This window comes from Drosophila albomicans, chromosome 3 (assembly GCF_009650485.2).
Source record: "Drosophila albomicans strain 15112-1751.03 chromosome 3, ASM965048v2, whole genome shotgun sequence".
Lineage (NCBI taxonomy): Eukaryota > Metazoa > Arthropoda > Insecta > Diptera > Drosophilidae > Drosophila > Drosophila albomicans.
Window position 1 is genome coordinate 12,399,486 of NC_047629.2, and position 14,697 is coordinate 12,414,182.

General features: G+C 35.9%; 1 protein-coding gene across 1 annotated transcript; it reads right to left on the reverse strand.

Annotated features, from left to right (window-relative positions):
- Nucleotides 1-6,801: 6,801 nt before the first annotated feature.
- On the reverse strand, nt 6,802-8,865 carry LOC117571443 (uncharacterized protein DDB_G0271670). Its single transcript, XM_034253587.2, has 4 exons — nt 8,693-8,865; nt 8,511-8,591; nt 7,387-7,624; nt 6,802-7,322 (listed from the first exon to the last, which is right to left on the reverse strand). Exons 2-4 carry the CDS (start codon nt 8,563-8,565, stop codon nt 6,893-6,895), a joined length of 723 nt encoding a protein of 240 aa, XP_034109478.1. The 5' UTR covers nt 8,566-8,591; nt 8,693-8,865; the 3' UTR covers nt 6,802-6,892.
- Between the last annotated feature and the right edge of the window lie 5,832 nt (nt 8,866-14,697).

Sequence of the window (14,697 nt, forward strand, 5' to 3'; positions counted from 1 at the left end):
GCAACCCCTCACACCCCTGGCACTAGCTGAAAAGAGGAGGGGAATGGACAGAAGTGGAAACGGGGAGTGAGAAGGGTGCTTGGGCGTGAGGCGCTGCCGTCGACGACGTGTTTGATTAGCTTTATTAAATATGCAAACAATGAAATTTTTGTTTTGTTTTTGTTAAAAAAAGTGGAAATTTTTTCGACAATTCAATTAAAGGCGCACGGAGAGCAAAAACGAATTTAATTTTAATACCATTGTTGAACCCCACAGAGGAAGATATCCACCAAAAAAAAACTTAATGCACTTCCGTTTTTTTCTGATGTTTACCGTCATAAATAAAATGTTGCAGACAAATTTTGATGTACCCAGAACAGCAAAAAAAGGAAGTATTTAGATTTATGAGGCTAATGAATTATTTAAAAGCAAAACAGAAGTAAAATAATTTAATGTGGAGAGTGTATTAAATTGAAAGCAATTAATAAATAAAATACAGGGTATACTTTTGCAAAAAGACAAATTCAGCAAATGGGCTGTTACCATTAGATAGAGCTTCAGCTAGTGCCCAAGCACCAATAAGAAGCAACTGCGACAAACGGCAAGAGCGAGCGAGACTTAATGTGCGATAAGAGAGCAGTTCAAAACTCAAAGAGAACGCTTTGAACGCACGCACTGCTTTATCGATGCGTGCACTGCTTTGTCAGTTCAAGGTGCCGCAAGTGGTCAATGGCAAAAAGCTTTGTACTCTGCAATTGCTGAAGCGCAGTTTAGGGGATTACATTTAAATTAGAAATCACATTTTTATGATTAATAAAACTTGTTTTATTGCGATTATTATAAGCAAATAACCATATTTTTGCACAGCTGAGCAAAAGTCACCAAGTGAATTTGAATTTCCTACTTATATTTCTCATTTGTTTTTTTTTTTCGTATTTTTCCTTGTCTTGTGCCTGACATTGTCAACCTTTTCTGCGTCGTCGAGTGGGTGGATGAATCGGAATTCCTCTGGGACCGTCAACCAAAATCCAAATACGTTCTCAACTAGACATGTGTCCATGCGAGTGTTGTCCATATGTAGATATCTACTCAACTCAAACTGGATGCTGTACTTTTGGGTCAGTTTCCACCCTTTGAGGCCGAGACTGGTCAAAAAGGGATGCATTCACCGTTCGTTTAACTACCCAAAAAGAATAACAAGTAACTAAATGTGAGAAAAGTGCACATATTGTACATAACGGTTCATTAACAACATACATTAAATTTGACAACTTCAATTATTAGCTGGAATCATATTTCAGAAAAGAACATATTTTCCAAGAAGAATGAGATTTGCTAAGCCATCTCATTATTTTTTAATTTTTATTTTGATGTCATTTATTTTTGCAAACACTATTTGCTCTATGTTCTTTTCATATAAGGATTATATTTTGTAAAATATTCGAAAATAATTGGATTTTGAGGTACTTTTACATTAATTTTGTAGCATAAGCTAAAAATGTTGCTACTTATTAAAAAAAAAAAAAAAAAAAACAACATAATAACTTATTACAAAAAAAAAACAAATTAATAAAAATTATATATATTACAATTTTTTTGATTGTTGTTGAATTGTGGTTTTGTGTTATGTAAATATTTTTTTAATCAAATTAATTTATAATATCTGTTGTGATAATAATAATAATAATAATCTATTGAATCTATTCTGTATAAGAAACTATATACATATTTACTTATAAAAAAACTCACTCAATAAGAAACACTGTTTAAGTTTAAAATATAATATTTGTGCGAAGGAAGTTATCTGGAATTAAAGCTATTTTAAATGATCTCGACGCTAGAGTGCTGCTTCATTATTATTTTGTTATTTATTTTAATCTATTTGCATTCCAAGTCACTTTCTACACATCATTGTGTATGATCATAAACATCATCAAATAAAACTGCATTCTTTCTTCTTTATCTTTAAGAATGAAATCCTGGCTCGCGCTGTGACAATAACTGCGTGTAGTGAAGCATTTAAGCATTTACCTGCTTGTATTCTTTTACATCTCGCCATTTTTGTATACATTTTCAGTTCATCCTGTTGCTGACTGACTGCTTTCACTCAATTATTCCGGCAGTCAGTTAGTCAGAGTCCATCACAGTGGCAGGATTTATCGCGCAGTCTGAGTCTGAAGTGAGTGAGCATTGTTTAACAATTAAGGGAACAAGTTGTTTAACTTTGCCTAAACGATTTAAGTCAACAGGCAACTGAAGTGCCAGTCGAGCAGCAAGCCTTGACTTCAACATCCTCTGTTTCTGCTTCTGCTCCTGCTCCAGGTCATCCTCCCACTCATCCTCATTCTTGTCAGCGACTCATCAGAATGCTGACTGCCTGGCTGGCTGGCTGTTGTTGCTTCCGCTTCCGATGATAACGTCGAGAAACAACTTCTGCCCTTGTTTTTTTTTTTGGCATGCTTTTTTTCTGGCAAATGCTTTTTGCTTGTGCATCCGCATCTGCATCTGCAAATGTGTCCGCATCCCGAAAGGCTGCGCTGAAAAGGCAAAAATTTGTCAGGCGACTTTCGTTGACGTTTTGTTGATTTGCTGCCGCTTTTTCCTCTTTGTTTTTTTGTTTTTTTTTTTTGTGTTGCATTGCCTGTTTGTTGTTTTGCATTGGCTGTAGATTGGATGACTTGAGGCTGCCCGCCCACAGAGACAGCTGGATCGATTGGAGTGCAGAAACATCGATCCAATAATTAAATTCTCGCTCAGTCAATGGAATTAACTGTTGTCAATTATCCATGTGAGGACCTGCCGCTGCTTTCATGCCTCTAAATAGCAAAAACGCGGGGCCGTCTTGCTCTTAGCCGCCAATAAAATGTCACTTGGCCAGCCATAGTCATTGGCATCGGCATCGGCATCGCAAACACAATCGGCGCTCGTGTCCGGCGGCAGTCGGCGCGCTGTGTTGAGTTTTGTGCACTGAATTTGGCATCGATTGGAATCGTATCGGATCTCTGGCCAGGTGGCGTCTTCTGCGGTGGCCTCGGACCACACAAGTTGCTTAATTTGTTGCGCTCCATGCCCCAACCATAGTCATACTACACACACACACACACACACACACTCGAGTTGTCTCTCCGCTTGACTCCCCATCAATCAGTGAGTTTGCTTGTGGCCCGCTTTTTGTCCCACCGCCAATCTCGTTTCATAAAAATTCAGAACACGAGCGACGCTATGCGCTTTTTGCGTACGCGACTGCGTATACCTCTCCAACTCTTCCAACTCCAACTCCAATTCCAACTTGTACACTCGTCGTATACGCGTCTTGCCCCCGTGCTCATTTCTTTGAGCCGTCGCGTCGATGGGTTTTCTCTCTCCCTCTCTCTTTCTCTCTGCTACTGCTGCTGCTGCTTTGGTCATGACAGTTCCATCGCAATGCTCCTTGTTCCTCATTCCTTCCCCGTACAACCAAGCAGCTAAGCAAAAGCAGATCAACTTGCGACACAAAGCTCCAGTTTTTCACCTTCCTTTCTTTACTTGTATTCACATAACATATTTGCATTGCTTTTATGTTAGTCAAGTCACAGTAGATTAAATATCATTGCATATATAGTACTTACCTTCTTCGAACTCTACTTCAACTTTCAACGGGATTAGCATACATAATTAAGATGTCAGTCAGAATCAAATGATTAATTATGAAATTATTTAAAACACAAAATAAACCAAATCAATAACTTTCCATATTTTGTTCTGCATTTGACCTCCAAATTCCTCAACTATTTTTTTATTATATTAAAAATAATGAATCGCTACCGACTAGATCAACTGGCCAGCGATGAGATTCAAGGTGGAATACGATATATTTTTATAAGTAAACAATATAAATTTAATAGTAGACTATTATTTATTTTAAAGAAATCATTTAATAACTAGTATATAGATTTGATAACAAGATATTCAAGAAGCTTATATATTATGTGATATTATATTATATAGAATTTAAGTTTTCTAATGAGTTAAAGCAGACGAAAAGGCTTTCTAATGAAAAAATCTCATACTAATTTTATATTAGTTTTCTTTAAAATTATTCTTATTTTATTTGCTAATAATTCGCCTTTAACTTGAAAACTAAAATGATGTTTATATAATTAAAAACGCATAAATTGTTGTTAAATATTCTTTTATCATTTTTTACTGCACATTCTCTTTGGTTGTCTTTTGTCTTTTGCTTGTGTTTACTAACCTCTTGTGCCATCATCTTTTGTGATGTGATCTAGCTTATTTTTAGTGCCTCTCGATGAGCAATATTTATAAGAACAAAGCACAATAAAATGCAAATTATAGCCAAGTTAATGATTAGGTAATCACTTCTTTTAGCTAAAACCACGTCAGTTCTTAAGACCTCTTCTTATCACCTGCTGAAGCCAGTCTCGTTTGAGTTTGATTTAATGCACACGCTAGTAAATTCATTACACTTTCACAATTACGTGGAATAAATTATAATAAAAGACGAGAAGCACTCACACACGATGGGGTTGAGTCGGAGCAGAGAGCAACATCTAAACGAATTAGCCGTAAAACCCCAACATAATCAAGTAAATTAATAGCTCTGCCAACAGGCAACAGAAAACAGACAAAACAAACCAAACACACAAGGAGCAGGAGCTTGTGGAACCAAAGACTGCAGCCGAGATCAAAGTAATTAATTATAATAATTAAAAACTTTCGGAAAAGCCGTGTGGCAAGTCGACAAGCCAGCGAAGTTGAGCAAAACTTTTCAGCATTTGCATGTTCAACGCGGCGACAAGGAGAAGGAGCTGTGACAACGTGGAGGAGGCGTGAAGGAAGCAGAAAAGGATTGTGAGTGTGTGGTGGCAATACGTGAAGGATGTGCGCTCGTGTGAGCTTGTTAATGTATACCCTGCAGATGTGTGAAGAGAGGGGTATATAAGACTAAATATATTACATATATTACATACATATATTTTATATGTATGGAATATCTTTGGAAATTCTTGGTAAAGTTATGTGTTAGGAGATTTTATTGGGAAGATTAAAAGATGCAACATATTTTACTCAGATTGTCAAACAAATTTCTAGCCCTTTACTTTAATAATGACAGCATGAAGTTGTGTAAATATTATTCTAACATTACATTACACTTGTAAGAAGACTTTATTTATAAGATGAAAATATCACAGAAAAATTTGCAACCCACTTCTTCCAGGTTATTCCGCAGTCGAGCTATCTTCACTGTTGAAAGATTGAAGTTGTGTTAAACTAAGACATATAATAAGAAAATTTTATTTGGCAGGGTATTTCGCAGTCTAGCTGAATTCACTATCGGCAGATTAATGCCATATTTATATGTAAAGATTCTTTATTCATCAGGTCTTGGATGCACCTTATCTGACATATGTACATTCTCAGACCCTTTTCTTCTAGGGTATTTCAATGTCGAGTTGCCTTCACTATTGGCATATTAACTTGTTTGCCTAGCAATCTGTCGGGTTAAGCAGCTGCTCTTTTGCTGGGCGGGCGCCAAAGTGCGTGCACCTGTTGAGATTTGGGCAATTCCCCAAGCAAATAACATATTCATATATTTTGTGCTGGCTGCAACAGCTTATGATTTGCATGCAACACGTCCCCCAAGTCCCTGGTTTGCTGCCTGCCACAGGCTAAGACCATTAGGCAAAGCCTTTATCTCATAGTTTGCCATTTGTCATCGTCGTCATACACACACTATGCGTAGTTTTAATCAACGCTAAGAGCCAACAACAGAGGGTTGGTTTTTTTTGGGAGGTGACATTCCGCTTGGCTGGCTAAATGTGTGCTAAAAGCATTTACCAACACTGGCTGCATACGCCCAACACACACGCCCACAAAGTGTGTGACATTGTTTGTGCTCAGTGGAGCAGGCGATGCACTTTTTGCGAGATTAAACAGCAGCTGAAGCGGCAGCAAACCTGACTGCAATCATGCAAAGTGTTTGCCAGCCAAAAGGTGCCCAACAGAGTGTCACGCCTATTAGGAAGAAGAAGAAACAAGTAAGAAAGCTACAGCGAGTGTGCTCGACTGTGAGATACCTACAACGCATATTCAATACAATCAAAACGGAGCGGTATTATTATTAAATTATACCGAATTGAAATACAGAAAATATACCGATATACTTCTGCATTCAAGAAATACCAGTTACCAAATTAATGTATTGAACAAAATACTGAAATAAAACAATATTTATATTTGGTATATCAATCTACTACAACATTCCAGTTATACCAGTGCAAATGTACATTTGGTATTTTGATATACTAATATATTCAGAGTATACCAATATCAACATACTACTGCATCATTAAAAATATACCAGTGAGATATTTTTCTTTAAAATATACCGTATAAATATATCGAATGGTATATATATTTTTAGTCCAATCATGTTATACCATAGAAAACAAAATGTAAAAGATTGTAAAGCAAGTCAACTTAGCCGGTTTTTGCCATATAAAATTATTTCTTGAACAACTTCTAAGTTTTTTTTACCAAATTTTCACGAATCATAAATACTATCATTGTTATTGGGTAAGTCTCGCAGCCGTATCTTTGAAATCGAAAATACGCATAATATGCAAACAACAACAAAATGTATTGTCAAAAGAAAATTGTAGCCCAATTTCTTAAAGTTTATGAATTCATATTAGAATAACCTCCTAGCCTGAAATAGTTATAACATCTCATCATCCGACTCTTAACAAGAATATATATACTGCATGGAGTCGAAGATGAAACCTTCCAAAATTCGATTTTACTCGTATTAAAGCAAAAAGCATGATATGTGTTTTTTTTTGTGAAATGGAATTCTTATTACACTTCAAATTGACCAGAGAGGCCTTAAGGCTAGATTATGTAGTAAATAGGCTTAGTTAGTCGTTGTAGTTTGCTTCTGCACCAATTGACCGTTGCTGTCGGTGTAACCTTGCGTCAACTGCTGCTTGATGTTGCCGGCAGCATCGATGGTGCCCGCCAAGGCGGTGAACTGATGCTGTGGCACTCCGCTGGCAATGCTGGCTGTGTTACCGCTCGAGAACTGACCGTTGTTGGAGTACTGACCATTATCGTACTGGCCATTGTTGTACTGACCATTATTGTACTGACCATTGTTAGCATATTGACCATTGTTGGCATATTGACCGTTGTTGGCATATTGAGCATTATTGGCGAATTGGCCAGAGGCGTATTGGTTAGTGGAATATTGGGCGGTGTTACCCCCTACGGTACCACTCGACTGCAGGCTGCTCACTCCGCTAGTTGGTGAATCTTCGCCGAAACGTGAGGCGAGAATAGGATTTCTGTAAATTCGAAAAATTTATTAAAATCAATTTAAAATTTCACTAATTTCAGCTGATCACTTACTGATACTGGTGTGAGGTGGCCTGGAAAGTTGTGCTGCCATCAGGATTTGTGACCGAATTCTGTACAACAGTTTGCTGAATACCATTGGAGCTCGATGACGACGAGGACGACGAGGACGATGAACTGAACACCTGACGGCGCAGACGACGCAGCAAGCGGGCACTCACGGGATGCACCTCCGACTGATGTCCCTCAGAGTCCAGGGTGTAGATGGCGCGTGGTACAAACTGACCCACCTCTGTAAAAGTATATAATATTGGTCAAACGTAATGCAATATTCGAATAAATTAAGACAACAATTAAAAGATTTATCATTATTAAATAAGTGCCTTATTGAATAATTAATAATTTAAACAAAAGTTTAATATATAAAACGTATTATGCTGACTAAGCGATAGCGTGCATACACGATAAATGATTCAATGATTATACTGATTGAATATTTAATTCTAATAAAAAAAACCGTCTGGTTTAATCATGAAACAAATTAGTTGAGAACTTGTTGACTGATAATCCGAAAAAAATGTTATTGCTTTTATTCAAGTTTTGATTGTCAAACATTATTCGATGCGAACATGAATGTTTCACAGTTGAGCATTTGGAAATTATGTTTGTTATTGAGTCGACATTCCGGTAATATAGTATGTGCACTGAATTCTTCTATACTTATATATACCACAATACCCTAAGAAAGCAATAACACTCTTCAGCACGAGAAGACAAACATTTGACTTTGTTTGCCAATTATCTTTTCGTTTAACCAACAAGTTTCTGGAGATATAAATATGTTGTATTCATCGCAGTCAACACCTTATGTTATTAACATTATTTCTATTAATATTTTTCTATATTTTTTTGATCAATCAACACATTAGCATACACACAGGTCTTGGGAGATGCTAATGACGAGTGGAGCCAAGCTGAAGATGATAATAACAATCGATCGTGTTTGTTTGCTTTTTGTTTTTCCCCCAATGGCCAAAACGCGTCGCTAATAGACGATGATGTAATTGCGTATTTTGAAGGCAGCATCAGATAACTAACCAACTTTGCTAATTTAACTAAACTTTATTTTCTATACGATGACGCATACGAAGTGGCGGCAAACACCTGGCACTACTTACCGGAAGCGGCGTGCACGACGGCGAAAAGGGCGAGAGCGATAATTGCGTACTTCATGATGATGATTTTCTCTATACACAGATCTATAAGAGTTCACAGAAAAACACAAAGAACACACACAGAATTAGTCAGCAGCAAATTCCGAGTGAGAGAGTTCGGGGAGCGAGGGAGAACGACGACTCACAGAACGAAAGACTTAGGCGACGAACGTGTAACGTGAAGCGACAGTTAACAGGTAAAGTTCCAAAGCGACTAAACTTACGCTGCCGATGCTGCCCGCTTTTATATGGAAATTTCTGTTGAGCTGACGTAGTGCGAATAATAAGAAGCAGAAGAAACTGCCAAGTCTCAAACCAGACTCAGACTCAACTTCAGACCCAAAGACATGCCCAGCAGCTGAAGCTGAAAAGCAAATACAAAAAAATATCTCAAGAATTAAAATGAAGATATCTTAGGCGCCGCAATGTGAATAAACTTCACGAACTCCCATTAAAAGGAGTCACAAATGCTGCTGATTCACATCTGTTTTGGGGGGTATATTTCCATGAATCCAGAAAATAATAATTAAAAAATCCCCATTTGAATTTGAGACAGACAAAATTCGCATGATATGATAATAAATGTAGTAGAAAACATGCCAAACAAGATCTGAAATAGACGCCTGTTAATTTGGTTTATCTGGGGATTTTGTCAAACTCGATTTGATTTTACTTTTTCTCAAATTTTTGTTTGTTTTTGTTTCTTTTATTTGATTTTTTTGTTTTTATTATTGTTGGATGCTAAAACTTGCTCAGGGCTTTGGGTTTCAGAGGCTCATCCACGTGAGGCTCTCTCGAGTGTATTGTCATCATTGTAAGGTCTCTTTTTGTGTTGTAGTAACCAAAGTGTGCCTCTTCTGACTGAGTGAGTGAGTTGAGTGTGAAGTGTTGGTGTGAGAGTTGAGTATTCAATTTGTTTTCGCTGACCTTATTCGTGGCTGCTTTTCGTGCTCTTGCGGGCAATAACCTCGTTGGCACCCGCTCTTTGTCTGCAGTTTGAAAATGAATAAAAATTTAATCAATAAAAATGACATACTATGATTTTGCAGCCAAGGCTTCTTTTCTTCTTTTTGCAATTTATTTTTTGGCAAATGAAAACGTGCAGAACAAAAGTAAACAATGTGAAGATGATGGCGAGAGAGCTACATTATTTTCTCTTCTTTTTATTAACATATCGTATTGAAGTACCCTATATGTATAATTATAAAATCGAGTTACATAAGTGAACCACAAAACTGTACAAATTATCTTGCAATATGAAAAAGACCAGTTTCTGAAATAAAAATCATTCAGATCAAAAAGACTAAATTATTAAAACTAAAAACATAAATCTAAAAAATTCTAATTTTTTAAATAAACATCTAATACATCTATAATAAGATTTATGGTCTTAAAAGTATAGAAGTTTTATCTTATTAATAAAAACGTGGTGTTAATAACAAATGTCCTTAAAATCAAGATTTGATTTCTAACTTTGTTGTTGTCGAACTTTTTAGATGATCTCGACTTTGAAACCTTTTTTCAGTGTATAGGAAGCAAAAGATCTAGACCAAAAAAATACTCTTAATCAACTTGAAAGACGTCTCGTTTTGTGTCTCTCCAAACCAGCTCGATTCCAGATCCAGATAATAATAATCTAAACTCGATTATTAATCGTCACAAAACTAATTAATAAATCGATTTACATGCTTACCGCATTCAACTTCCAGCTTATAATATTATGCGAATTTATAATTAAATTATAAGTTGCTTATCATAGTCTACTTTATACAAACACACAACGGTACAGCAACTCCTGATGAACAAACAAAAACAATAATAATAAAAGAAACATCAGCAAGCTGCTCAACGTGTCACACATCAAGCGAAAACCAGTCAAAAATAAAACATTCGAGTCATCGCGAATGTTCCAACAACTCTCAGAGTTTTGATTCGATCGTTGAATAACAAAGTCATTTCAGTTTTACTACTAGTATTAAGCGATTTTGCCATTTCTTAACTTTCCCCTACCTTTTTATTGGAGCTGAAAACTGTGTTTGTCTGCCAAGACATTACCTCATTAATACTTTCATTCGCATTGGAGTCGAACTGCGGAATATTTCCTAAAATTTGATTTCAAATTTAATCTAATATTTATTTGTAACTGTCATTTGATTAAACTGGCGACTTTCTTTGCTGAATTACTCTTATTTGTTTTATGTGTTTTTAGTTCAACATTTAAATTATTCAGTGGTAAAATAAATTAGACAACATAATAATTTAATAAATTTATTGGAAAAATTGTTGTACCAAGTTTTTTGACTTTCTTATATTCGAGTATGTTTAGTTAAACTATTGTAATTAATAAGAATAAATTCTTTTAGAAAACTGTTTACATTTAGTCTACTTGAATAAAATTAATTTGAAGTGTTGTTCAATACCTAATTTATAATTTAATTTTGTTTATGTTATTTGGAAATATTTTGTTTTATTTTGTAGTAATTTTATATTGAAGGAATGTATCTAAAGTTGTAAATGATTCCAAATAACCAATTAAACAGCTTTGAAACAGAGAAAAAAGGAAGAATAAAAAGCAAATTGTTTACATGAAAAAACAATAATTTTATTACAAATAATTTACATAAATCGACTACAAACCATAAATAATCGAAAACTTATTAGTAGAGAATTTGTTGACATAGACTCGCAAATCTATTTGAGTTTCAATTAATCTAGGGTCTGACTTCTAGGGATTAACTGACTGCCAAAACAGCTGAGCAGGGAGATTATTGCAGTGTTCGATACAAATGATTACAAGACTGAATATTAGCAATTCGTATAGGATTATGTTTTTGAATTTTGCACACGTTTATGGCAAAAGATTAAATAAAAACGTTTCTGCAAATGGTGACAGGGCAGTTTTCATACGCCGACACATTTTCCTTGTTTTTTACTAGGAAAAACCAAGGAGGCAAAAATACACAAAAACGATTTATTATTTTTGGGAAGTTGAGCAGTTGAGCAGTTGGCTGGCTGAGCACATTAATCATTTGTGTCCGAGATGTGGACACTGGCGAATACTCGTCAGCAGAAGCAGCAGCATTTTGGACAACATTTTGTGGGGCTTACCAAAAAGTTTTGCGCCCTTGGTCCGTTCGTTTTGTTCGTGTTGAAATTACAAAAATTCTGTACAATGTGTTAAAAACCAAAAAACCGGGGCGAACCATAATAAAAACCAAAATAAAATATTTCATTCACACAGAGACAAACGGCATAAATTTCCTTTGAGAATAGATTCGTTTGCTTCGAGACAGACCGAGAGACATATAGACGGACGGACAGACAGACAGACGGTCGGTATAAAAAATAAAACTTGCACTTTGATGATGAGCAGAGGGTGTCGTCGCCAGTTCCTGTCCTCTACTCTTCTCTCCTCTCCGTTCCAGGGGCACTTGCGGCTCAAGGTGATTATGTTTGACAGCCGACCTGGGACAAAGTGCCCGGACATCTACGGGACATGGGTACTAAGTGCTAAACTCGAATTCGACGTCTCCAAATTGGCCGCAGCATTGTGATTTATTGGCTAACTCCAATTCTTGTCATTACATTTCATGCTACCCTTCCTCAAGCATTTAAATTGTTGTTGTAAAATAATAAAAATATCTCAAAATTAAAAAGCATTTTTAAATGTGTTTAATTTAATATTTAGGAGCATTTTTTATTTATTATTAAAAGATTTTGTTAACTTATTATGATCTCTACATTCATAATAAATACTATAATACGGAAATAAATTTAATTATTTCAGAGCTTGTTTTTGAAATTTTTATATTATTTTTGATTGACACTCAATTATTTTAAGCAAATATATTGATAATTTATTACAAAAAAAAAATTAAAATCGATTACAAAATTAACATTCATAAAAGTATTTAAATTGAGAGAAATATCAATATTTTCTAGAACTTGCTATTTATACAAAGGCAATTTTAATCTTTAAAAAATTTGAGTGAAATATATATGATATTATAACTTGCATAAAGTATATACATATATTCTTGATCAGCGTCAACATTTAGTTGCGATCAGATAAAAAATGTAGAAGTTACTTAAGAAATTGTTTGTATAGGGAAAAACTCCGGCTTACTTCGTAGTATCTTTTATTTTGTACTCTATGGTATATTTTTAATTCAGTATATCAAAATACCAAATATAGATTTTGGTTTATATTGGTATTTTGCGGTATATTAATTTGTTATATCTTAAGAATAATACCCCACTGCTACGATTTGGTTTGAAATGGGAAGCGGGTATCTCACAATCAAGCATACTCGGCTGTAGTTGTCTTACTTGTTAACATATCGATTGTTGCACAATTATTTCCTTCAAACAAGCATATTCACATTTTATTTCGTATTTCCTACCTTTTAATATCTTAACAATTACTGAAATAATTTCAATGTTCATTTGATTTCAGTTTTCAGTTCATAATTTGTGTCTGCTGAAAACTGAAAACTGAAAATATTCAAAGTGATTTTCAATTTCAATATGTGTATTATTTGATTGTCAGCTCAGCTGCTCAATTGTAGACGACAAAGTTTCCCTTCGGGAGGATTTGTTTTGTTGAAAGAAAACTGTGTGGCAGAGACAACAATTTGATGACGCACAGAGAACGAGAAGATGGACGTAAGTGAGGAGTGAGTTGTGGATGGTTTTCTGTTTGCGAGTGCTCACGCACTTTGCTGATTTCTCCGGTGATTTTTGCAATCAGAAAATGTGCACAAAATAATGCATGGCAGTCTGGGACGGACATGATTAGTTTGCTTGGCAACATGAATATGAATAGCAAGTGCCAGAATCAAATATTTCTCTGTCACAGCTCCAAAGGAATGCGAGAAAGGAATCACGAAAAGCCTTCAAATTAAAATGTAATGAATGGCAGGACAATGGCAACTCGTCTGCCAGCCGAACCGAGCTACGTGATGGTCAAACTAGAATACAGTGAGGTATGAAGACGAGTGAAGCGAACGCGAATGGCATAAGAATTACTTAAGGTAAGGCTCTTAGGAGTAGAGAGTAACGAGAGTAGGTTTAATCCTCTGCTGAGATGACTCTTGATTCTAGTTGCAATTTATGATGCAAACATATGCTCCCCTTCGGTTGTTGCTTCGGCTTATCATTGGCAATTATTTGAAGCGAAAGTGCATTGTTGCCTTTTGTTTCATGGGAAAGGCAAATAAATGTTTTTGGGCAACTGACACACGCCTTCGACATGATTGCATCCGTCCAGGAAGCTGTATACAAGACGGGCTTCTTCCTTCCTTCCTTCCGGTATCATCCGCAATTTTCACGCCCACTTTGTTTGATGATGACAAATGTAGTTGCGTGTTTGCCGATTTGCGACGTTTATCAGATTGCCAACTGCATCCCATAGTTGCCGTAATTATGTTTATTCTCCGATACAGCTCCCGGCCTCATTTCGGCCACGTGGCGCACAGCCAGCTCCATTTTTTTGGGGGTGGTGCAGTTCAAGCAAGCGGCACGTGCTAATCGGCGGTCGCATGTCCTGTGTTCCCGGTTCACCGCTTTCCCTTGCCCTGCTTCCTGTTCCATGCTCAATGTTTAAGTCTGCAACCCCGTTGCGATTCCTCGCTGATACAAGCCTGATAATTGAAATCGCTAAGCCGAAGCCGAACATCAGAATCGGAATCGGAATCGGAATGGCTTCATTTAACTGACCATTTGCAGTCGCAATCCTCCTCTTAATGATTTCTGCACAATGCTCCGTGCACTTAGCTGATTGTCTTGGCCAATTTCCATATATTAATTCACGCACGATTCCCACACTTTTGCACTTGGATTGTGAGTGGCTTCTTGGCAGTAGTAAACATAGAAAACCTATTCTTTGTTTAAATATACATGTCATTATAATGTTGCATGAATCCTAAATCCATGAAAATACTGTTTGTTCATTTATGTATTAGAAACCCATTAGCAATATGCAACATACAAAACACATGAAAATATAATATTTTGTAAAGATTTTATAAATGTCAAGTAAGATTTCATTTTAGTTATTTAGTGCTACTTATTTCATTCAATGGAAGTTCATTTCATTTCTTGGCACATAAGGAAATTTAATCAGTTTTGTTATATTTGGTTAAAAGGTTTG

Coding starts and splice junctions, on each gene's coding strand:
- LOC117571443 (XM_034253587.2), bottom strand. CDS start 8,565: ATGAAGTACGCAATTATCGCTCTCGCCCTTTTCGCCGTCGTGCACGCC. Junction 7,625..8,510: donor CGTCGTGCACGCCGCTTCCG/GTAAGTAGTGCC, acceptor ATACTTTTACAG/AGGTGGGTCAGTTTGTACCA. Junction 7,323..7,386: donor GCCACCTCACACCAGTATCA/GTAAGTGATCAG, acceptor TCGAATTTACAG/AAATCCTATTCTCGCCTCAC.